At 45.5% G+C, this 26,403-nt stretch overlaps 1 protein-coding gene across 3 annotated transcripts in view; it reads right to left on the bottom strand.

Annotated features, from left to right (window-relative positions):
• SLC5A6 (solute carrier family 5 member 6) overlaps positions 1-26,403 on the bottom strand; it is a 121,076-nt gene that overhangs the window by 70,436 nt on the left and 24,237 nt on the right. For all 3 annotated transcript variants that reach the window (XM_040348200.1, XM_040348202.1, XM_040348201.1), the window contains exons 3-4: positions 21,217-21,258; positions 9,033-9,632 (exon numbers count right to left, since the gene is read on the bottom strand). In XM_040348200.1, the coding sequence (XP_040204134.1) occupies positions 9,033-9,362 (330 nt within the window). In that variant the 5' untranslated portion in view covers positions 9,363-9,632; positions 21,217-21,258. The remainder of the gene's footprint in view (positions 1-9,032; positions 9,633-21,216; positions 21,259-26,403) is intronic.

The following is a 26,403-nucleotide window of genomic DNA, read 5'->3' as shown; positions in this document are numbered from 1 at the left end:
TGATGTAAAAAAATGAGAAAGATAATTTCAGAACGTTTTTTTACCTTGAGCCCAGGTTCACACTGGGTGCGATTTCATGTGAAATCGCATCTCAAATGCCGCCAATTGTCGGCAATGGCGCCGTCCTAATCGGTGCGACGCCGCATCTGCGGCGCTGCACCGATTTCAAAAAGTAGTTCTTGTACTACTTTTTGCGATTTCAGGCCGCGATTTACATAGACATCTGTGCAGAAACATGCACAGATGTCTCTTAAATTGCGGCCGAAATCGGGACTGCCGGCGGGAGTGAAATCGTGCGAGTTCAGCTGAACTCGCACGGCTTCACTCCCGCAGCCCAGTGTGAACCAGGGCTTAATGTAACCTATAAACTGTACAAAATCGGTTGAAAAAAAAAAAGTAAAAATAATAAAAAAATAATGTGGTTGCATAAGTGTGCACACCCTCTTATAACTGGGGATGTAGCCGTGTTCAGAATTAAGCAATTACATTCAAACTCATGTTAAATAGGAGTCAGTACACCCCTGCCATCATTTAAAGTGCTTCTGATTAACCCCCCAAAAAAGTTCAGCTGTTTTAGTAGGTCTTTCCTGACATTTTCTTAGTAGCATCCTACAGCAAAAGCCATGGTCCGCAGAGAGCTTCCAAAGCATCAGAGGGATCTCATTGTTAAAGGTATCAGAAGGGTACAAATAATTTACAAGGCTTTAGATATACCATGGAATACAGTGAAGAAAGTCATCGTCAAGTGGAGAAAATATGGCACAACAGTGACATTACCAAGAACTGGACGTCCCTCCAAAATTGATGAACAGACGAGAAGAAAACTGGTCAGGGAGGCTGCCAAGAGGCCTACAGCAACATTAAAGGAGCTGCAGGAATATCTGGCAAGTACTGGCTGTGTGAAACGTGACAACAATCCTCTGTATTCTTCATATGTCTGGGCTATGGGGTAGAGTGGCAAGACTGAAACCTTTTCTTAAGAAAAACATCCAAGCCCGGCTATATTTTGTAAAAACACATCTGAAGTCTCCCAAAAGCCTGTGGGAAAATGTGTTCTGGTTTGATAAAATCAAGGTTAAACTTTTTGGCCAGAATTCCAAAAGATATGTTTGGCACAAAAACATCACATCACCAAAAGAACACCATGCCCACCGTGAAGCATGGTGGTGGCAGCATAATGCTTTGAAGCTGTTTTTTGTCAGCTGGAACAGGGGCCTTAGTCAAGGTAGAGGGGATTATGACCAATTCCAAAATACCACTCAATTTTGGCACAAAACCTTCAGGCTTCTGCTAGAAAGCCGAATATGAAGAGGAACTTCATCTTGTAGCATGACAACGACCCAAAGAATACATCCAAATCAACAAAGGAATGGCTTCACCAGAAGAAGATTAAAGTTTTGGAATGGCCCAACCAAAGGCCAAGACCTAAATCCCATGGAAAATCTGTGGGGTGATCTGAAGAGGGCTCTGCACAGGAGATGCCCCCGCAACCTGACAGATTTGAAGTGTTTTTGCCAAAAGTGGGCAATTATTGCCAAGTCAAGATGTGCCATGCTGATAGACTCATACCCAAAAAGACAGAGTGCTGTAATAAAATCAAAAGGTGCTTCAACAAAGTATTAGTATAAAGGTGTGCACACTTAGGCAACCATATATTTTTATTTTTACTTCTGTCCATCTAAAAGATTTCAGGTTTTTTGTTCAATTGAGTTGTACAGTTTATAGGTCACATAAAAAAAAAAAAAAAAAAAAAAAAAGGTAGAAAAAGTTCTGAAATGATTTCTTTGTCTCATTTTTTTACATCACAGAAACCTGACATTTTAACAGGGGTGTGTAGACTTTATATATCCACTGTATATGGAAATATTTTTACATCCATGGTCTTTAGGTAGAAGAGCACATAAGTAGTTGCTGATAGTACTGGAAAGGGCTCTCTGCAGTAAGAGTGAATGAGCTAAACTATTTCATATCACAAAAAGAATAATTATAATAATAATAATAAAAAAAAAAAAAAAAAAAAAAAAACACAGGTTTGGAAGATTTTCCCAAAGCGATCAGTATCCAAAAGTATATATATATATATATATATATATATATATATATATATATATATATATATATATATATATATATATATATATATATATATATATATATATATATATATATTCACGATTCTCGGCACAACATCATCTTTCACATTATACAAAAAAATTAAATGGGCTAACTTTACGCTTACATTTTTTTATTTATTTTTTTCATTGAAGTGTATTTTTTCCTAAAAAAAATTGCTTTTGAAAAGACCGCAGCGGAAATACAGTATGGCATAAAATATTGCCACAATCTCCATTTTATTCTCTAGGGTCTCTGCTTAAAAAAAAATAAAAAAAAAATATTTATAAAGCAGAGACCCTAGAGAATAAAATGGAGATTGTGGCAATATTTTATGCCATACTGTATTTCCGCAGCGGTCTTTTCAAAAGCAATTTTTTTTAGGAAAAAATACACTTCAATGAATAAAAAAAATAAATAAATGTAAGCGTAAAGTTAGCCCATTTTATTTTTTTGTATAATGTGAAAGATGATGTGCCGAGAATCGTGATGTTTATTCTAAGCAAAAAAAAAAGTGGTTCTCATTTTATCCAGAATCGTGCAACTCTAACACATACACACATATATATATATACATATACATATACACATATACATATACACATATACATATACATATACACACATACATATATATATATATATATATATATATATATATATATATATATATATATATATATATATATATATATATTTTTTTTTTCAGCTGCCCCTGAACTTTATCAGAATCCTAAATCCTTCACCAACTTTGACATTAGCATAAATGACTAAAGAAAAAAGTAAAGTAATTAAAGTGATAATGTGTACGATTTGCGAACTTCTTGACTTCACATCAAACAAAAAATAAAGTCTTTGTAATCCTCAAGTCTCCCTGGATTTGACTTTTGAGGTATTTATAAGATTTAATACTAGAATTCCTTTGTAGCATGAAAAAGCTAAAACCCATTTGGCATTTGAAGCCTTGCCAAAAAACTTCAAGCGGTTGTAAACCGCTGGACTTTTTCTCTTCTTCATCTTACCCAGCAAGGTAATGTCATAATGTGCTAGAATGCATCGCATACTAGCACATTATGTGAAACTTACCTTACAACAAAGCTCTTCCAACCCCGAGATGTCAACGCTGCAGGGGCTTCCATCTTCACCTGTTTCTTGCTTTCGGGTTTGTGGACTTCAGCGCTGTGACTGGGTGAAGCCGCAATGACTTTACTCCCACGCATGTGCACAGGAGCCGCCGATTACGGCACAGGGTTCTAAAGGAACGGCACACATGGCCATTCCCTCAGAGCGCATGTGGCAGTGATGTCACTGGCTGCATGCAATGTAAATATCTCCTAAAACGGTGCCCATTTAAGAAATATTTACACTACCTATAGGTAAGCCTTATTATAGGTTTACCTATATGTAAAAGTTACGGATCAAACTTTACTTCCACTGTAAAAGAGAAGTATGGACCTTTTTTTTTGGCCCATTTATACTTACCTAGGTGGATGCTGCATCGGTCCCCCACCGACTAACACCGACGACTGGAGCTCGACCGATATGGGTTTTTCTATGGCCGATGCCGATATTTAGAAATCAGGGCGGCCGATATATAATGCAGATTTTTGCGGCCGATTTTTTAATTTTTTGCTAGGCGTGGGTGGTGCTGCATTGTGGAGAGCGATAGGTGTTGCTGTGTTGGAGAGGGATGGGCGGTGCTAGGCGTGGAGAGGGATGGGCGGTGCTAGGCGTGGAGAGGGATGGGTGGTGCTGCGCGTGGAGAGGGATGGGTGGTGCTGCGTTGTGGAGAGGGATGGGTGGTGCTGCGTTGTGGAGAGGGATGGGTGGTGCTGCGTTGTGGAGAGGGATGGGTGGTGCTGCGTTGTGGAGAGGGATGGGTGGTGCTGCGTTGTGGAGAGGGATGGGTGGTGCTGCGTTGTGGAGAGGGATGGGTGGTGCTGCGTTGTGGAGAGGGATGGGTGGTGCTGCATTGTGGAGAGGGATGGGTGGTGCAGCATTGTGGAGAGGGATGGGTGGTGCAGCATTGTGGAGAGGGATGGGTGGTGCAGCATTGTGGAGAGGGATGGGTGGTGCAGCATTGTGGAGAGGGATGGGTGGTGCAGCATTGTGGAGAGGGATGGGTGGTGCTGCATTGTGGAGAGGGATGGGTGGTGCAGCATTGTGGAGAGGGATGGGTGGTGCTGCATTGTGGAGAGGGATGGGTGGTGCTGCATTGTGGAGAGGGATGGGTGGTGCTAGGCGTGGAGAGGGATGGGTGGTGCTAGGCGTGGAGAGGGATGGGTGGTGCTAGGCGTGGAGAGGGATGGGTGGTGCTAGGCGTGGAGAGGGATGGGTGGTGCTAGGCGTGGAGAGGGATGGGCGGTGCTAGGCGTGGAGAGGGATGGGTGGTGCTAGGCGTGGAGAGGGATGGGTGGTGCTAGGCGTGGAGAGGGATGGGTGGTGCTAGGCGTGGAGAGGGATGGGTGGTGCTAGGCGTGGAGAGGGATGGGTGGTGCTAGGCGTGGAGAGGGATGGGTGGTGCTAGGCGTGGAGAGGGATGGGTGGTGCTAGGCGTGGAGAGGGATGGGTGGTGCTAGGCGTGGAGAGGGATGGGTGGTGCTAGGCGTGGAGAGGGATGGGTGGTGCTAGGCGTGGAGAGGGATGGGTGGTGCTAGGCGTGGAGAGGGATGGGTGGTGCTAGGCGTGGAGAGGGATGGGCGGTGCTAGGCGTGGAGAGGGATGGGCGGTGCTAGGCATGGGTGGTGCTAGGCGTGGGTGGTGCTAGGTGCGGAGAGGGATGGGTGGTGCTGCGTTGTGGTAATGAAGATGATTGATTTGCAATGCATTGTGAAAATGAATGAGGATGAGAGTTACATTGTGAAGAGGATCTCCACAATGTAACTCCGATATACACCCAGAGTCATCCTCATCCATTTTCTCAATGCCAGCATCAGCCAGGTTTCACTTTAAAAAGACATTAAAGTCTGCAGGGGGGCACAGTACAGTAGCAGACAATTTTGGCAACTTACCCTCCATACATGCTGGTATCTATCTGCATGCACCTGATAGGCTAGATGCATGCTGATGAGATGACCAGCCAATCATTGAACAAGAGTGTAATGCAAGCAGCCAGCAGGCTCCGCCTCAGGCGGCAGTTGCTTGTAATGGGCCAATGATTGTTTCTCTCTCTAATACAGCACGCCGAGGGAGGGGGCGGGGCGATGCCGGTGAAATCTCTCCGTCCCTTCGATAGTGGCCATGCGGGTGGAGGAATCAGGAATACATGCTGCGAGAGCACTGGCCAGTACTGCAAGTCAGGCGGCAGACGCTTGTAATGGGCCAATAAATTGTTTATCTAATACAGCACGCCGAGGGAGGAGGCGGGGTGGTGCGATGCAAGTAAAATCTCTCCTTCCCTTCTATAGTGGGCGTGCGGGTGGAGGATTCAGGAATACATGCTGCGGGAGCACTGGTCAGTACTGCAGGGCAGGCGGCCATGCGGGCCGTTTATTGTTCAAGTATATACATTGCTCTCACACAGGCAATTTTTTCATTTTCCACTTAAAGCGGAGTTCCACCCAAAAATGGAACTTCCGCTTTTCTGGTTCCTCCCCGCCTCCGGTGTCACATTTGGCACCTTTCGGGGGGGGGGATGTACAATACAGGTATTCTGCTCCCATTTCCGGGCATAGATACCCGAACCACCCGCGGGAATATACCCACGTTCCGGCACGTCCCGCCCCCCCCCCCTGCTGTTTTCTGGGAGACACACAGGTCCCAGAGGCCAGCAGGGACCAGTGGGAAACCAGGAAGTAAAGCCACAAGGCTTTACTTCCCGATTCCCTTATGGAGGATGGCGGATCACCGAGAGCCAAAGGACAGATCGGCTTAGAGTGCAGACATCGCGGGATCCCTGGATAGGTAAGTGTCCATATTTTAAGTCAGCAGCTGCAGTATTTGTAGCTGTGACTCTTAAAAAAATTAAATCAGCAGACCTCCGCTTTAAAGCAGTATTAACCCCAAAACCCAAAATGTAATATATTGCAGCTTACCAATCATAAGATCTGGTGGCTGCATTTCTATTCTTTTCTTTAAATTTAGTCTTTTTTTGTTTTCAACTGGTGATCCAGCCAGTAACACACCTATGATTCAGCAGCTTGCTCTGTTGCAAAGCAACAGACTTACTGGCCAGATCACCAGGTAAAAATTAAAAAGCCTAAAAAATAAAAAAGCCGGCATGCAATTTGTCCAGTTCAGCAGGAACTGACTGGATTTCGATCCACCTATGGGCAGGCTGGTTGTAATGAAGAAAATGGCATCATTTATGGCCACCACATCTAAGAATTGGTAAGCTGCAATATAAGTGTTTGATTTTGGGTTTAATACGGCTTTAGTTCCTATTTCCAACCACCTTGTATAGGCAAATGTAGTACCCGGTCACACCTGCATTTCTATAGCTAGCAGAATAGAACCACAAAATGGACCTGCCTGTATGTGTCGCTCTCTAGCTGCAGGTGAGGATTTCACTTCCAAATTGAAAGGGGAGCAAATGAGACATGAGTCCGAAGGTCCTTTCAATGGGCAATATCATGCACTTTTACATGCATTAATATGCGCTCCTATTGCCATCAACATGGGGTTGTAAGGGTTACATATTTTTTTTTTTTTTAAATAACAAACATGTCATACTTGCCTAAAGTGAGCAGTTCGTTTTGCACAGAGTGGCCCCCATCCTCGTCTTCTGGGGTCCCTCAGTGGCTGTCTCAGCTCCTCCCCGCAAGAGCTATCCCCACTTCTGGGAAGCGCTCTCCCAAGGGGGTTAGCTTGCAGGCGAGCTCCTGTGTGGTACAGTGGCAGCCATATCCATCAAGTGTATCACTCGGCCCCGCCCCCAGCGCGCCACATCATTGATTTAAAGAGGAAGTAAACCCTTGGTTAATTTTTTTTTTTTTTTTTAAATACACCTGCAAGAGAAAGTCGTAATGCACTGGTGTCACTTACCCGAGATCGAAGCCCCCGAAGTCCGCCTCGGTCCGATCCGCCGCCGCCATGTCCCCTGGATGTTCTTCCTGTTTTCGCCACGCCGACGCTGTGATTGGCCGGAGCGGCGATGACACACGGCATTAACCCCATTAATGCCATTCACAAAAACGGCACCGCTCAGTGCCATAGACAGCGGTGCCCGTTTTTGTGAAAATATATCTCCTTAACCGTGTAGGTTAAGGAGATATTTCTTGCACCTACAGGTAAGCCTTAATCTAGGCTTACGCCTAGGTTCACACTGCTGCAAATTCAAAATCGCGGTAAAATGCGCGATTTTACGGCTGCGATTTTGCCGCGATTTCAGCCGCAGTTTAATGTAAATCGCGGCCCGAAATCGCAAAAAGTAGTACAGGAACTACTTTTTGAAATCGCAGATGCGGCGTCGCACTAATTAGGACAGTGCCATTGCCGACAATTGCCGCCGATTTGAGATGCGATTTGACATGTCAAATCACATCTCAAATCGTTCCAAATCGTACCCAGTGTGAACCAGGGCTACCTGTAGGTGCAAGTTGCAACAGTGGGTTTACAACCACTTAAATTGACAGCAGCGGGAGCCAGTGGCTGCGCTGCTATCAATCTCTAACGAAGAGCCACCTCAAGCTGGAGGAAAGCATCGCGGGATCGTGCCCATGGAGTTTCGTGGCTCAGTAAGTAAAACGGGGGGCTGGGGGGAGTGCAAGGTGTTTTTTTCACCTTAATGTATAGGATGCATTAAGGTGAAAAAACACGAAGATTTCCAACCCCTTAAATGCAGTCAGGCTGTGACCAAGGCTTTCTGACGAAACGCATAAGCCTGGTTTTATACTCATGTATTAATAAAGTAATTTTCATGGACTTTGGAGTTACCAGCTCAAATTCTTGGTTCAAACAACATGCAAAAGCAAAATAAAAAAAAGGGGCAACATATGCCAAGGCATTAAACTGTTGTAAACTAGCGAGTTAAAAAACACACAGAGGCATGAAGTAGCCCTTTTAAAGTCTCCACATATTATGGGTCTCTCCTGCACACTACGACTCAAAGGCTGAGCAAAGCGGCTGCTAGCTGGAGAGCCGACATCCCTGAGCTGCCGGAGGAGATCTGGCAGGAGGTATTGCCCCTCCAGGTCCCCTCTGTCATTTCGTCCCGTGACAAGGTAATACAGACCAAACTGTTATATAGATCCTACTTCACACCATGCTTACTGTTCAAACTGAACAGAATCCCCTCAGCGCTATTCTCCCGATGCGGCGCGGCCGATGGCACGTTCTTTCATATGATGTGGGAGTGTGCTCCGATTAGAAAGTTCTGGTCGGAGGTCACGGCCTTCATTAGCTCGCTGACTGAGATACCCAATATATGTAATCCTCTGAGGTGTTTACTGGGCCACATTGATGACGAGACTATATCTAAGAATATGCAAACCTTCCTGCGGATAGTACTGTTCTATGCTAAGAAGTCTATAACCTTCCACTGGAAGTCTCCATCCTTACCTACCATTACCTTTTGGCTCACCACCATCAATCGTGCTATACCGCTGTATAAGATGACATATGAGGCCAGAGGGTGTCCAAAAAAATTCTTGAAGGTCTGGGGCTCTTGGGTTGATTCCGAGAGCACCATACCTCCTGCTCCTTGAACTTTGACTGATACCTCTGCCCGTTGAATAGAACCAAGTGAGTAAATTAACGATTCTGTTGTTTTTCTCCCACCTTTCTCTGTGTGTTTTTATGAAAATGCTCAATGTGTACCAGCTACCAAAGTTTTGTAAAATGATGTACCGGGCGATGTTCGCCTAGGATGTGTGTTTGTTGTATTGTCTGTTTTGTATGTACAAAAATTTTAAAATAAAAATGTACCTTTAAAAAAAAAAAAAAGTAGCCCTTTTAAAAGAAAGTACTTTTGGTCTTCTTACCTCATAGGTGCTGGTAAGCCGTAACCGATAGAAAACCGGAATGAAGATGTATGCGGGAATTAGAAGCCCGAGGACGTAGGAGCAGCCAAGGAACCAGTACTCTGTCCCAAAGCGATACATCTCCGATGGCACGCCAAGAATGGCCACGGCGGACTGGAATGTAGCCAGAAGTGACAAGGCTACTGGGAAGAAGCCCATATTGCGGTTAGCCAGCAGGAACTCTTGTGTGGTGCGCTGTTTTCCTCCACTCAAGGCATAGTAGAGTCCGATGGCCGAGGACATGATTAAGAGCAGCGCAAAGATAACGTAATCCACCGTACTAAACTTCATGGTGGATGTTAGACTGCGATACCAGCTACACAGTCACCGTCTTTTGGCTTCTTTTTTAACGTTCTGCTAGAAGTCCTATGTTTGCTCATTAATTTTGCCTTTAGGTTTCTACGGAAGCTGAATTGGAGCGCTCTCGCAACTTGTGAAGATGCAGTTACAGAGTCCTTTGCTTTGGTTTCCAACAGTCATCTTGAAACCTTTCTGCCTTGTGAAGGAACCGCTGCAGCATAGATGTCTAATCCCGGCTTAATCTTTTAATCCCTAGTAAACCTGTAAGAAAACAGAGGGAAGTGAGATTTTAACCAGTTACAGGATAATAAAGTGGTTAATGCTTCAACCTCCACAATTAGGAGAAATGTTACATGATCCTATAGAGGATGAAGTCCAGGAGTATAGCATGGCGTTTACATTGGGCAAGAAAAATGTGCCAACATGGTGGACAGAGATCAATCTATTGTGAGGATTTCACAAAGAAAGTAGAGAACACTTATAATTGCCTCCATTACATCCCTGCTCCTTTTTGCAATTGTAATGTCAAAAGAAAAAGATCTAGGGATGCACCGAAATTTCGGCCGCCGAAACATATCAACCGAAAATTGCCCTTTCAGCAATGTGCCGAAAGAGAAAAATGGCCGATAATGGAGCCACAAACAAGGCTGGGCTCCGCCCCCACGCCGCCCATTACGGGGGTGTCGTTGTATAGCGCAGAAGAGAGAGGAGAGCCGCCGCTATCGCCTGGTTGATTAGAGCGCCGGGAGCATTACAGCTTTCACTTCAATAGCTGTGTGTTCCCTCCCGCAACATACAGCCCCTTCTCTTTGTCCGGGCACTTTGATAGTCTATCAAATTTTCACGGACAAGTGGGAGGGGCTGTATGTGATAGCTGTGTGTTCCCCATGGCGCGCTATTGAAATGAAATGGTGCACTGTCTTCTGGGACCTGTGTGTGTCCCAGAAGACAGACACCCATTCACAAAGCGCAGCGCGACTCCCGTATACGCAGTAGGAAACGGGCAGTGAAGCTGCAAGGCTCCACTACCTGTTTCCCTTTGTTAGGACGGCAGCCGATCCCATGGATCGGCCCCGGGAGGGTTTTCTGGCAAGCTTGCCATGTATACAGACGGCCATTCAAAAGAACTGCCGTTCTTTTGAATTGAAAGAACGTGGTGACGTCATTGACTATGACGAGCCGGCGCTCGTCACATTTGATGCCGTCGCCGCAATCTTGCTACACCCCACACTAAACTTGAATGCTACCGCGCATGCTTCGAACTCTTATCGAGCATGCGTGGGTTTACCTGGGAAAGGTAAGCATACAGACAACCGGTTTTCTCGGCAGGAAACACTCTGCTGGGAAACCCGACAAGAAAATAGAGAGCAGGGTTCTCTATTTTCCCGTCGGGATCCTCGGTTGTTTTCCCGACGGGAAAACTGTTAGGGAGCATACAAATGTCCGGTGATCTGCCGATATGGTTCCTCCCCTTGACTGCGCAGGCGCAATCCGATCCGACGGAAATCACTGAACCCGATTAGCTGTTTTCAGGGCAACGCAGAATTCGCTGTAAGTGGCAAGTCGCTGCACTCGCTCAGCCTGCTGGCTCTTTTTTTAACATCCACCAAGTCCACAGGGATGATGAGGAATGAGCCTGGATGCCGCAGTGTACACCTGAACAGCTGATCAGGTTTGGCGCAGTCAAGCAGGGAACCATATCGATAGGGGAACTAGCTCGACAAGACACCGGGATTCCCAGCCAAATGCTCTCATGGCTGTTTTCCTGCTGGGAAAACCGGTCGTGTGTACGATGCTTAAGTGCCTGTCTATGCCAGACTATTAGGTAGATTCAGTAAGAGTTAGGCCGGCTTATCAGTAGATAAGCTGACCCAACTCAGAATCTACGCCGACTTATGTTTAAGCGTATGTTCAAACAGAGATACGCTTAAACATATCTAAGATACGACGGCTTGCGCCGTCCTATCTTAGATTGCAATATTTTGGATGACCGCTAGGTGGCGCTTCCATTGCGATCGGCGTAGAATATGTAAATTAGTAGATACGCCGATTCACGAACGTACGCCTGGCCGACTCAGTACTTTTACGCCGTTTACGTAAGAGATAGGCCGCGTAAAGTTAGAGCTAGGCCCTATTGGAATAGTAATGTCAAGTATGGCCGCCGTTCCCACGTCAAAATTCGATTTTTTTACGACGTTTGCGCAAGTCGTCTGTGAATCGGGATTTACGTCCACGTCAAAATCAATAGGCCCGTGCGGCGTACTTAGCCGCAATGCACACTGGGAAATGTAGGCGCCCAGCGCATGCGCAGTTCGCAAAAAACGTAAGGTCAAGCCCCATTAACATACAACACGCCCCTCTCAAACACATTTGAATTAGGCGCCCTTAGGCCCGCCGATTTAGGCTACGCCACCGTAACTTAGCAGGTAAGTACATTGTGAATCATGCACTTGCCTAGCTAACTTACGGCGGCGTAGCTTAAATGCCTTAAGCTACGCCGCCGCAAAGTTAGGCATAGGTACCTGAATCTACCTATAAATCTCAATCTTAAACCACTCCTCCTGATTCTAGCAGCATGAGCTGGCATGACTGAAACATACCAGAAAACATTGAGAAGCAGTTTTTATGCCAAGGAGGAGAAAGGTCAGGACACATACCAAGAAGATATATGGCCTTCAACACTTGGCACAAAACACCCTAAGCTAGATGCAATCTCTCCAACACGTAAACTGTTCTTATGTGGATTACTATACAGTGTTTCATACAAGTTGGATTCCAGGTCTATACGAAACGGTTTAAGTCAAATAAATAAAAAAAAAAAAAAAACAACAACTCAACACAACACAAAACACATAGATACACAAAAAAGTCACACTGTAGAGTTCAAACCACTAGTCCCTATAACACCACAACTACTCAAAATTAGAATGGATGATGCTCAACCCCGACCTGTGCATAGAAATAAGTACACTAGAAGGTTCTAATACTTTCATCTAATTCTAGGATTATGTTGTCCTCACAGAAGAGGGGAAAAGCGAGATAGGGAGGAAGCAATAAATATGGATGTGAGAATACTCCCCATCACATACAAAAATTTACCTTTATTGCAAAAGTTTAAAATTCACATATATAATCACAAGACATTAACCACTTGGCGCCCAGAGCGTCATATGACGTCCTGGCCTTTGTGGGGCTATATCTGAATGATGGGCATCATTCAGATAATCTGCATTTTCAGCCGGCGATTCCCTACACCAGGGGTTCTCAAACTACAGCCCTTCAGCTGTTGCGCAACTACACATCCCATGAGGCATTGCAAGACTGACATTTACAGACATGACTAGGCATGATGGGAATTGTAGTTCCTGAAAAACTGGAGGACCATAGTTTGAAGACCCATGCCCTACAAGCGTCAGAACAGCCACTATGATCGTTCTTATGGTGTAGGGCCTACACCATAAGAACGATCATAGTGGCTGTTCTGACGCTTGATTGTTCTTACGGGCGGCAAAGGGGATGTCCCCCCTAACTCCGGTTCTTCTACCGACTCTCTGCTGCGATCAGTGAGTCGGAGAACAGATCCGCCGGCCCCTGGATGCTGATCATAAAAATTTTCGGCGGACCAGGTGGTCACTGGAGTCTCTATGATCGGAGGAGGCCGGGGTGCAATGTTATGATGTCACGCCCGGCCTGCACGTCACGCTGTGCATTCAAAAACACTGCGCCGCCTCAGCTGGTAAGCGGTAATCATTTTTTATTTCTTGCTTCCCAGCCTAGTTGTGAGATGTGGGGTCTTATCGACCCCCATATCTCACTGTAAAGAGGTCATGTCATATTTCTATTACAAGGGATGTTAACATTCCTTGTAATAGGAATAAAAAAAGTGATCAAAATTTTTAGGGTTCCTTTAGGTGAAAAAACACGAGTGTTTACAACCCCTTTAACCCTCTGCAGTGTGTAAAAAGGCAGTTTGATCCTGTCCCGTCCGATCCTCCCCCTCTTCCGCTATTCCCAATCCATCTTCTAATAAGACAGAGCCTTTGGAGTCATTCTGCACATGCTCCGTTTGGTGTGTATTGCTAGAGTTTATTTTTTATTTTTTGGTACTTGGGAGGGTGCATGTGATCAGCACAGGTCCAGAGGGTAAGGGGTCCCCTGCAGCCTCATAGGACAGTTGGAGTAAAATGAAAAACCCTCCTACAAGCTTTAACCAGACACTGATAGAAGTCATAAGACTGCTATATACTGCTGCAAAGAAAGGATATGTAAACTGCTAAATATTCTAAAATAATAAAGTTTCCATGTCCTGTGTACTGTGGGAGACCAGATACAGTGAATGCAGGGTCCTGGGTTTAGTACCACCAAGTCCACCAGTGGTTTATCTGCACTCCGACTGCTGCCAACAGATGATGAACCTCATCACCTATCAGTTCAGTCATAAAGGTATTAAAAGGCTACAGAGAGTCACTAGACTTAAATAAGTTAAGTATATAGTTACTTGTGGATGATTGCCATATGAGAGTCAATATATAGCTAAAAAGGTGTATAAAAAGAAACCCAGTGACCACTCGGATACTTATTAACAAGATCTTTGCAGAAAGCGAGAGAACGTAAATGACCTCTAACCGACCAAGAGTGCCCATGTTTTACTGGCTCTGCCATCCTTGCCATTTCAATATTACTGCAACCGGCCCTCAATGTGCTGTACTAGAATGATGCAAGGCCTCCTTCCTTCGTACTCTACCCAACAGCTCAGCCCATGTCAAAGGTCCTAGGCATTTGCTTGGAAGCACTGGGATGCAAGACTTGAAGACGAACTACAAAATAAGAAAATGTTACCCGAATACACTATATTATCAAAAGTATTGGGACGCCTGCCTTTACACACAAACTTTAATGGCATGGAGTAAAAAAACAACTGCACTGAGTAAATGCCTGCCGGTGAGAATTGCTGATATTTGCATGGCGGCCGACCCGGTTGGACCATCTGAATGAGCCCTAAGGAGGTCGTAATCGCTGAAACACCCGGTTCTGATTTTCATGGATTTCAAAAGGTGGTCTGTACTTTCAATGTGGCAAATCTGCATTTTGGAATTATGCTGAATGTAATGTTAAATACATGTTTTTAGGGTGAACCTCTGCTTTAAGGTTTGACCTCATATTATATGGTTTTGGTAAATCTGAAGACAAAAATCTGCGGCGATCTTGCAGGAATATGGCATAACTCTCCCATCATTAAAAAGAAAACATTACAGGTCCACTAGAATAAATTTGTGGTTTAATGGGGTTGGTCCCCCCCAAAAAAAAAAAAAAAAAAAAAAATACATTACTATTGAAGCATATGAAGGAATAATGAAGAATTAGTTCAGATATCTAGGACTGTGGTTTCATGTTGACACCAAACCGTACCATCCTGGATACCGAGCAACGCAGCTATTCAGCTGAGCGGCATCGTCACCGGCTGCTATAGGAGCAAATTCTGACGGAAATAGACACATCGGGGAGAAAATTATCTTTCCCTGCATCAGCTTGAAGCTACAAAGGCGATAATTACTGGCTGGCCTTTACAATGACATCCTAATTGCTGTGACGCATGGCAGAGGAGCTCCTTCAGACTCCAAAGCAGCAATGCTGATTTCCAGCAATATTCCGCGACAAGACATAAGGCACAATAAAAGCGTACTGAAACCCAAAACTGTAGGTTATGGCAGATTATTAGCCCTTACATTCCAGATAGTCTTATTTTCACTTGACGATCCTGCCAGTAACACACGCCACGTTCCACATCAGTGGTCTTTAAACTGTGGGCAGCAATCTGCTTGCCTACATCGAACCCTTGGGGCTCTGTTCCCACCGATTCCAAAACGCATGGGATTTCCAACACACACACATTCCTGTAGAAATGGCTGCGTATGCAAGTGGGTGCTGCAGTGACCACCAGCTGGGGCATTGTAGATAGTCAGAGCAAAAGAACGTCACCAGCACACCATGGATCTCCAGAATGGGTTAAAAAAAAAAAAAAAAAGAAAAAAACTTTATTCAGCGATCACATTGTTACAGAAAAAACATTTGGAGCCTTGCAAGACCCCTTCATCCGGCATGGGCTCCGACTGGCGCCATCGATGGCACACTACTCCTCCCACTGGCGCCAATGATGTCACACTACTCCCCCCCCACTGGTTGCCAACGATGTCACACTACTCCCCCCCACTGGCGCCAACGATGAGACACTTCTCTCCACTGGCACCAAAGATGGTACACTACTCTTCCCCACTGGGCGCCAACGATGGGACACTACTCCTCCCCCACTGGCGCCAACGATGGGACACTACTCCTCCCCCACTGGCGCCAACGATGGGACACTACTCCTCCCCCACTGGCGCCAACGATGGGACACTACTCCTCCCCACTGGCGCCAACGATGGGACACGACTTCAAATAGGAGACCGGAACTACAAAATTCCTGCTTACACAGAAGAACTGTTCTCTATGTCTAGTCCACACATCTCACTGCCAAACCTGATGAAGGAACTTGAGGGATACGGAGCGTTATCAAATCTAAAAATTACTTATGTGAAATCAGAGGCTAGTTTCACATAAGTGAAAGGGGATCACGTGGCCTTCAACATTTATCTAATAAATGTAGAAGGTTTTATACTATATAAGCCTTTGTTTTTTATGGGGACACCTACGATCCTGTTAAATTCTCACAAGGTTTACCATCATTGAAGCTGGGACGTTTGGTGTATGCCACAGAGACCCTAGGCTGGGTTATAAGCCACAGGTGCTCATTGATCCCCTATAACAGGGTTCTCCAAACTGTGGCCTGAGGGCCAGGTGTGGCCCTTTGCTAGCCTTTATGTGGCCCTTGGGGCACTATTCCTCCCACTGACACCAACAAGGGGGCATTATTTCTTCTACTGATATCAATGATGGGATACCATTCCTCCTACTGATAGGGGCCCTACTCTGCCTCCTACTGACCACCAACCCCGAGGCCATATTTATTCTGACTGGTGCTGGGCCCGGGACATTTTCTGCCCTTGCTGGACACAATCTGGCCCTCCTAAAGTCTGAAGGACAATAAACTGGCCCTTTGTTTGAAAAGTTTGGAGACCCCTGCCCTACAACAAGGGATCATATCATTGCGGTAAGCGGCAATGTGTGTGCTTAGGTGGAGGCACTTTCCTATCCTCACTTACTCCTGGGTGTTTTTTGGATTATGTGTCACCGTGGATGATTCATTAATGGACTACCATTTTTGGTTTTGCATGTTTTGTAGTTTTTTTTCCCCCTGGATCCAAAGACTGAAGAAGACCCTGCAAGTCCCGCCACTGGCAGGTATTTTCTGTAGGTTTTTTTCTAGATCCATAGACTGAAGAAGACCCTGAAAGTCCCGCTACTGGCGGGTATTTTCTGGAGGTATTTTTCTAGATCCAGAGACTGAAGAAGACCCTGAAAGTCTCACCACTGGCAGGTATTTTCTGTAGTTTTTTTTCCTGGATCCAGAGACTGAAGAAGACCCTGCAAGTCCCGCCACTGGCAGGTATTTTCTATAGGTTTTTTTCCTAGATCCAGAGACTGAAGAAGACCCTGCAAGTCCCGCCACTGGCAGGTATTTTCTGTAGGTTTTTTTTCTAGATCCGGAGACTGAAGAAGACCCTGCAAGTCCCACCACTGGTGGGTATTTTCTGTAGGTTTTTTTCCTAGATCCAGAGACTGAAGAAGACCCTGCAAGTCCCGCCACTGGCAGGTATTTTCTGTAGGTTTTAAACACTGCGCTTCTGAATACCAAGGACAACAAATGCAAATGTCAAACAAGCTTAACCAACATGGTGTCCACACCTGCGCACACAGTATTTGCACAGCTAGGTTTCTGAACGCAGACAACAAAGCAGAGATTTCCCTGCAGCCTGTTGATATCATCTCCCATTGTCCACACTGGGTCTCTTTGTATATGGATGTGCTTTCATGGTGTGCCCAACCTCTGATAAGCAGTTACACCAGGACTATCTTATGTTTTAGAAAACCTACTCTAGTGTGGAATCTGAAACAATGGAAACAATATGAATGGAGCAAACGGGAGACAGACAAAGATTGGAATATCTGTAGACAGAGAAAGCCTGAGTCTGTCTGCTGACCACAGAACAAAGGCCAATATACCAGAACCTATACATAAGATGACTGCAGACCAGGAGACATCAGACTCATAAGTCTCTGTACATAAGGAGGACATAAGGGGTTGCTCAGAGCTGTATGCATGACCCCACCATCTGAATCATCATGGAATGACCAGTTCATGCAAATTCAGGGTGAGGGACTCGGAACAGCTTACCTAATTTTTCTTTTTGTTACCTTGCTGGTTTGTCAAAGCACTGGCAAAACTCTTGGCCCTATGAGATTAGTTGATTATTTTACATTTAGCTCAGATAAGCCTTCACAAGAAGGAATCATGCACACCGGACATTTCTCTAGCTCTCCTAGATGCCTTTCTTCCTGGCAGCAGCATTTTGGCAGAAAAAAAAAAAAAAAAAAATTTACATTTGCAAAAGAGGTTAGGTGCGTTTAGTCACGTCACGCATTTGGCCATTAGTTTTACTAGCAAGAATAATAAATTTATTCCGGGTACTGAAATTAATTAAAACACTCAAGCGCTAAATGCACCTAGTGTTCACACACACACACACACACACACTAATGCCGCGTACAGACGACCGGAAATTCCGACAACAAAACCTTGGATTTTTTTTCTGATGGATGTTGGCTCAAACTTGTCTTGAATACACACGGTTGTACAAATGTCGGAAATTCCCAACGCCAAGAACGCGGTGACATAGAACGGCACTATTAAAAAGGAAGTTCAATACCAGTCGTGTTAGTAGAAGTTTGGTGATAGACGATTCTCGCTTTTCAGCCTTGTGCTTTTTCAGTCCGTTACAGAGTGACAAATGTGCTATCTCCATTACAAACGCTAGTTTTACCAGACCGAGCGATTCCGTCTCGTACTTGATTCAGAGCATGTGTGGAATTTTGTGCGTCGGATTCATCCACACACGATCGGAATTTGCTGCATTAAAAGGTAAAAACATGAGGGTTTACAACCCCTTTAAGGTTTTAAACCTACACAGAGTCAGAGCTTACACAATGCTTAGGACCCCACCCCCCATCCCCATGGGGCATAGATCAGGTTCGGCAAGCATCCGCTCTGGCACAGAATTATGCCTTGCGGGGAAGCAGGAAAGTTGTGTATTTTTCCCATATCCAGAAGGAGCATTTACTTTGGCAGACAAACAGGATAAACAGGCAACACTGGAGCATGTACTCCTAAAGCTGGTCATACGCGTTAAGTTTTCTCTCGATTTCCCCATCCATGCGAAACTAGGTGAATGAACCAATCTCCCACTGGTAGCCATTATATTCTGACAGCTGGCACGCTTGATTGTCAGAATACCTTAACAACTCCTGCATTTGATTGGGTGCAGTCATGGTTTGGTCATCGTTTTTATGCCCAGCCTCTTTGATTTGTCATTCAAAGTTTGGTGGTGTCTTTTTGCTCTGACTGAGACACTTGGGGCTGCGAGATGCAGCCCATTCACAGAAGCCTTTGTATTTTGTGAATGAGGTCACAATACAAAAAGCTTCTGTGATTGGAGAAATAAAGGGAGGGACGGGTATAGTAGCTGCAGCGACTCAACTGGACCAGCATTAGGCTCACAGAAATACAGCGATAGTCGTCTTCCAGAGTGCAATAACCCTTTCATGTGTAAATCAAGGCTCGACAAACCCCAGGTTGCTATTGCGACCAGAAGTATTGTGCTGGTGCCTTCCGAATTTTCCCCACACCCCACCCCCTCTGGCTCCGCTTGCCCACTTACGGGCTCGGGGCTGGCATAGTGGGTGCCGCCAGGTAGAGGGGATAGGGGGAGGAGGGAAAGCAGACACATGCCCACTCTCTTCCCCTTCTAGTTGACCCGGTGTTGCAACGAGGCTTCCAAACAAAATTGGCGTCCTTTTTTTCCCCACAAATAGAGTTATATTTTGCGCTATAAATAAAAATAGAGGGACAATTTTGAAAAAAAAAAAAAAAAAAATAATCGCAATAAGCGTTTATTGATTTGCACAAAAGTTATAGCAGTTAGGGGGTTAACCACTAGGTGGCGCTGTAGGGGTTAAGTGTTCCATGCATTGTGTTTCTAACTGTAGGGGGGATGGGCTCTGTGTCACATGACACTGATCTCCGCTCAGAGTACACGGAGCCGAGATCAGTGTCATTCTCACTAGGCAGAGCAAGGAGATGCTCGTTTACACAAGCATCTCCCCACTCTATACCTCTGTAAGACGATCGTGGGAATCCCTGCAGCAATAGAGTCCGCGGTCCGACTGACGGGAAGGCGGCAGGGTCGTGAGCGTGCGCAGACGGCAGGCATTTAAAGGGCCACGTACAGGTACGTGATAATGCCTGTCCGTGCCATTCTGCCGACGTATATATGGTGTGGGCGGTCCTTAAGCGGGTTAAAGAAAACCTGCCACAAAAAAAAAAAAAAAAGAGAAAGGGGGGCAGAGAGCTGAAATTACACTCTGCAGATCTCAGCGAGGAGAGCGCTAAGAGATGATTGGAGGGAAGGGACACAAAGCACACAGGAACAGAGTGGAGGCTGTCAATCACTGGCTGTGTACTGGAGTTCTCTCCCCCTGTCACCATTTTTCTCTTGGTGTCAGGAAAACCTGTCAGAAGTGATTGATGCTTATAGCAGAGGCATGAAGCCGCAGACAGAAATTATACTTTGTGTTCTGGATTGAGACACAAACACGCTATAGAGGGATAGGCATTGTTCATATTTCATGTCCGAGGTTTACAACCATTTTATAAAGGTAATTCTAATCACACAGCAAATCATCTGTGTGATTAGGCTTTGATGGAAGCTGACCAATACAGCAAATAACAGAATGAATTCAGCAGCCCTGTCCCCCATTCAATATACAGTACATGGGGACAGATTCTTCCTTCGGAGCCTAATCACATAATCACATGTAATAATTTTGTGATACACAGATGTGAACAGACAATGGGCCAGATTCTCAAAGGGCTTACGACGGCGCAACGCCATTTGCGCCGTCGTAAGTCCTAATCTGGCCCGGCGTATCTATGCGACTGATTCTTAGAATCAGTTACGCATAGATATCCATTAGATCAGACAGGCGTAAGGCTCTTACACTGTCAGATCTTAGATGCATTTTATTTTCCCATTGCTAGGTGTCGCCAACGTCGTTTTCCCCGTCGTCTATGCAAATTAGCCATTTACGCGAGATTCCCGAACGTACGCGCGGTCGACGCAGTGAATTTACGACGTTTCCGTAGCTTTTGCGACACGTAAAGTTGCCCCTGCTATATGAGGGGCAACCAATGTTAGGTATGGCCGTCGTTCCCGCGCCGAAATTTAAAAAAGTACGTCGTTTGCGTAAGTCGTCCGTGAATGGCGCTGGACGCCATTTACGTTAACGTCGAAACCAATGACGTCCTTGCGACGTCATTTAGCGCAATGCACGTCGGGAAATTTTAGGGACGGCGCATGCGCAGTACGATCGGCGCAGGAACGCGCCCAATTTAAATGATCCACGCCCCCTACCTGGATCATTTGAATTAGGCGGGCTTGCGCCAGAGAATTTACGCTACGCCGCCGCAACTTTACAGGCAAGTGCTTTGTGAATCAAGCACTTGCCGGTAAAACTTGCGGCCGCGTAACGTAAATGAGATACGTTACGGCCGCATAGTTTAACGCCGATCTACGAGAATCTGGCCCAATGTTATCCATTATCTCCAGTAAAATCTGCTCAAATTACTTACCGTTTTACTCTTCTTCCAACAAAAAGGACATCCAACTGCATCCTAGAAGAGCAAAAAGAATAAAACCGTAATAAATGCTTTTTAGGGGAAAAACAAACAAAAAACACATGTATTTAATATTTTTAAGGCCTGATTGCATAATTTTATTTCCAAAGTCAAAAGGTTCATTTTTTTTTTTTTTTTTTTAAGTTTCTCATAATACAAAAAAACAAAACAAATAAAACAAAGCACATCTAGCTCAATTGCACACAGTACACACAGCAAAATATCAGGTATAGTAAACCATTGCAACATGTAATGACAGACAGTAGGTCGGGGTGAGGGTGCATCCAATCTCATTCTAGCGATAACCCAAATGGGCTCATACAGCAGCTCATCCAATACCGCTCACAGGGATCAGTTCATATGACAGCCTCTCTAAAAACATTCCATTTCAGCCAGCAGTCTCTGACTCTGCCAGCCAAGCACGCCAAACCTTGTCGTACTTCAGTGGGCAGCCACGGTTGACATACCGTATTTATCGGCGTATACTGCGCACTTTTTTGCCCTGAAAATCAGGGCAAAATCGTGGGTGCGCGTTATACGCAGATACCCGCTTTCCCGTGCAGAGTTTGGATACTGCGCCGACAAATACCGAGCGCAGTACAGTCGTGTATTGTCAGGCAGTCTCGGCTCCTCCACGCGCTGACGTCCTGGACGTACAGGACGTCAGCGCGGGTAGCCGAGCATTGCCCGACAATACACAAGTGTACTGCGCTCTGTATATGTCGGCGCAGTATTCAAACTCCGCGCGGGAAACGAGCGGGGAGGACGCCGCAGAAGGACGCCGGACCCGACAAAGAGGACACCCCGAAGCCGCAGACGGACGCCGGACCCGACGAAGAGGACACCCCGAAGCCGCAGACGGACGCCGGACCCGACGAAGAGGACACCCCGAAGCCGCAGACGGACGCCGGACCCGACGAAGAGGACACCCCGAAGCCGCAGACGGACCCGACGAAGAGGACACCCGAAGCCGCAGACGGACGCCGGACGCGACAAAGAGGACACCCGAAGCCGCAGACGGACGCGACGAGGCCGCCGCGCAAGACACCAAAACTGTAAGTACAAAAATTTTCCACAGGATTCGGGGCAACTTTAGGGGCGCGCGGTATACGCGGGAGCACGTTACACCGCGATAAATACGGTATGTGTCTCTGTACAGGGGAAGGCTGGTGTTTACCAGGCGCCTCCACTGCACCAGAGAGGGGGGTGTGGGTTTCTTTCAGTGCATAGCAATATTTTTGCGTGCATAAAAAAAAGCAACAAGCTGATCAAAGTGCGTTTTGCGGAATTCGGGACAATGTTCTCAATTATTCCCAAGAGGCACACCTCCATCGCCAGTGGCAGCTGGATCACTGCAACTTTATTAATCGTATTCAGCACCGAATCCTAGTACTGTGTCACCTCAGGGCACGGCCAGAAAATGTGGGAGAAGTCGCCAAGGGAGGGGCCACACCTCCAACACTCCGGGGAATGTGCGGGGTTCATCTTGTGAAGCCTGTGCGGGGTAAAGTATGCCCTGTGAACTATCTTATATTGTACCAACCTGTCTCGAATGGAGACAAGTGAGCGAAAAGGGAGATCCCAGACATCATCCCAGTCGTCTGCGTCTAATGTAGGGATGTCAACCTGCCATCTGGATCGCAGCCCGTCAAGAGGTGGAAGAGACACAAAGAGAAGGTATGAGTACAAATGCGAGGTGGGTTTTACTTCACAGTTAAACCCAAGTGTTCTCTCCAACTCCGACTGGGCCACGATGCAAGACGACAGCGGGAACTGTGCTGTGAAAGCATGCGACAGCTGGTGGTATCTGAAGTGATAATGGTGGGGCAAGTTAAATGTGGAAGATAGCTCCGAAGGGTATCAATGTGTTCTGTGAAACAATGTGCGAGACAAGTTTGATGCCATACTTCGACCATGCGAAGGGATCCAATAGCTTATAGAAGTGGGAAAGGCTAGGATTGAGCCAAATTGGGGCATTGGGGGAAATTTCAGAGGGTTTACATTTTTCAATGGCCAGCCCAGTTCACCACGCCCGCAGGGTGGTAAGCATGGAGGGGGTCAAGGGGTATGGTGCACGGGGGCCCCGGAAAAGCAAGAGCTGGAGGGTCTCCAGCGAGCCGACCACCGAAGCCTCCAGCGCAGTGGATGCATTCGTCCCGTCCGGCCGCAACCACCAATTGTGTGGCCAGGTAGTATTTATAGCAGACCGGAAATGCCATGCCATGCCACCCTGCGTCCGCGGCCTCATTAGTGTCGTTAGTCGGTACAGGGGAGGGCCCCAAATGGAAGAGGAAAAAATTTGGTTCAGCTTTCAAAAGAAGGACTTGGGCTCAAAGGTTCATTTTTGCTATAAAAAAAAAAAAAAAAAAAAAAAAGGAAGAAAGGAAAAAAGGAAGAAAGGAAGGGAAGAAAGAACATATATATACACACACACACACACACACACACACACACACACACACACACACACACACACACTTATACATATATATTAATTGTAGCGTCTAAAAAATGGGGGATATAGTGCTGGCATTTTTTTATTTTTTTTTACTAGTAATGGCCACAATTTTTAGCAGGACTGTGACATTGCGGCGGACAGACCGGACACTTTTGGCACTTATTTGGGACCAGTGACATTTATACAGCGATCAGTGCTATAAAAATGCACAGAGATTACTGTATAAATAACACTGGCAGGGAAGGGGTTAACACTAGGGGGCGATCAGTGCAGCCTATCAATTCTGCATATCAGTGCCAGCCCATCAGTGCAGGAGAAAACATTTTTCTAACAGAAACAAAAGAAAAACATTTTTCTTCTAAAAATGTTCTGACTTTTTAGTTTGTTTAGCACAAAAAAAAAAAAAAAAAACCCAGAGGTGATCAAATGCCACCAAAAGAAAGCTCTATTTGTGATAAGAAAATGATAATAATGTAGTTTGGGTACAGTGTTGTATGACGGCGCAATTGTCATTCAAAGAGCGTCGGCGCTGAAGGCTGAAAAATTGTCCTGGGTAGGAAGGGGTGGGGGGGGGAGTGCCTATTATTGAAGTGGTTAATACTACTTGAAGCTGAAAATGCATCAAATGTTGTTGTTTTTTTTTCTAATGCTCCATTTTTTTTTCTTGTTATTTTTGGGCAGCTCCGTTTAAAAAATTTATATATATATATATATATATATATATATAAAAACACAATTTTTTTTTGGCACAAGTTATTATACACTAGCACCTTAGAGGATTCCGATCCGATCCTTAACATCTCTCTCTCGTTGCGGACCCCCTAACTAGTGGATATAGATTATGGGGGTCATATGGTTGGGTGTATTTTATATAAGGAGTAGTAGACGTAATTACTTTCAGGGTAATTACTATTAATATCATTAGTCTATTTTTATGCAGGGAATATATTGGGACCGTATATACCGTATTTATCGGGGTATTGCGCGCACCCCTAGAGTGGACCCGCATTCCTGTGGAAAAAAAGATTTACAGTTTTGGTGTCTTGCGCGGCGTCCATCGGCGGCCTTGTCGGGTCCGTCTGCGGCTTCGGGTGTCCTCTTCGTCGGGTGCGGCGTCATCCCTGCTTGTTTCCCGTGCCGAGTTTGAATACTGCGCCGGCATATACCGAGCGCAGTACACTCGTGTATAGTCGGGCAGGCTCGGCTACTCTTGCGCTCACGTATTGTACGTCCAGGACGTGAGCGCGAGAGGAGCCGAGCCTGCCCGACTATACACGAGTGTACTGCGCTCGGTATATGCCGGCGCAGTATTCAAACTCGGCGCGGGAAAGCAGCAAAAAAGTGCGCGGTATACGCCGATAAATACGGTATGTCTTTGTTTTATTCCCCCTTTGGAAATGTATGGAATGTGGAAAAGATTAATAAAGAAAAAGAAAAAAAAAAAAAAGACAGCGCCGTGTCAGATCACTTCTGTACAAAGGGAAGCCCTACATGATCTGAAAGCGTTGCTTCTGACGGTACAATTTACCAAATAACGGGCGCTGTGTGTATTACAGAATATGGATCGTCTATGGCAGCCGAGAGAAGCTCCCAATGTATACAAACACACGATCATTGCAGAACGTTTATATCTCCTGTGCTGGTATAAAGTCTTGTAACATATCACACACTATAAAATCTGCTCTTATATGTGACAGCGCAGTACACAGAGAGTGCCCAGGGTCATGTAACGGGGTGACCTTTACTCCAATGTGGAGGAACTGAACTTTGCCCCGACATCTCCCTAGTACAGGAGGGATGAGGATATTTACAGCGGTGATTACTGGAGGTATGTGAACAACCCCGAGCATCGATCAACAAAACATTTTACTATCACAAAGGTGAAACACACATCATGGCTGGAAGGACGGGCAGATCCTACAAGGGATGGTTCACTGAATCGTATGCCCACCATTGTATGACCAGGTTTTTATTCGCTTGTTCTTCCACTACTTGGTCATGGTAATAAAACAGAGATTTATAGACTGGGCACCTCAATTACCATTGCATGGGGGGCACAGAGCTGTACAGAAAAAAAGACAGTCATCAGTCTCAGCACCAGAGGAGCTTACACTCTAATGTTCCACCACAGCCACACACTATTATACATGTCCAGCCTATAGCTCTGACATATACTGCAGCGCTGTACAGAGAACTCAGCCATATACAGTCTCTGCACCAGAGGAGCTTACATTCTAATTAAGGCCGAAACAACTAATCGATTATGAAATTAATCGATTACAATTAGGGCTGCAACCAACGATTATCTTCATAAATCGATTAGTTGGCCGATTATTATTTCGATTAATCGGATAATAGCCTTAAAAAAAAAAAAATTGCATTTTTACATATTTTTTTTTAGTCAATTTTTTGTTGGGCAGATTACAAAACACAAATTGCCACAAAAACACATTACATGCTTTTCTGCAGCTTCTCCATCGAAGTATATTGAACCAAAAATAAAATAAAAAATAGCATCGTTTCGCGGTAAAAAGTGCTCGCCCTTTCCAAATACGCGGCAGCCGAAAAAAAAAAAATCATGGATGTGAATGTGTCCCATAGGAAAACATGTAAATGAACTGAACTGCAAAAAGCATCAAAAAACAGGTGTGACCCAGGCCTGAGATGTTTAGTAACATAATTGT

Source organism: Rana temporaria, chromosome 4 (genome assembly GCF_905171775.1).
Source record: "Rana temporaria chromosome 4, aRanTem1.1, whole genome shotgun sequence".
Taxonomy (NCBI): domain Eukaryota; kingdom Metazoa; phylum Chordata; class Amphibia; order Anura; family Ranidae; genus Rana; species Rana temporaria.
Note: the sequence above shows the minus strand (reverse complement) of the source record. Positions and strands in the feature narration are given on the sequence as shown.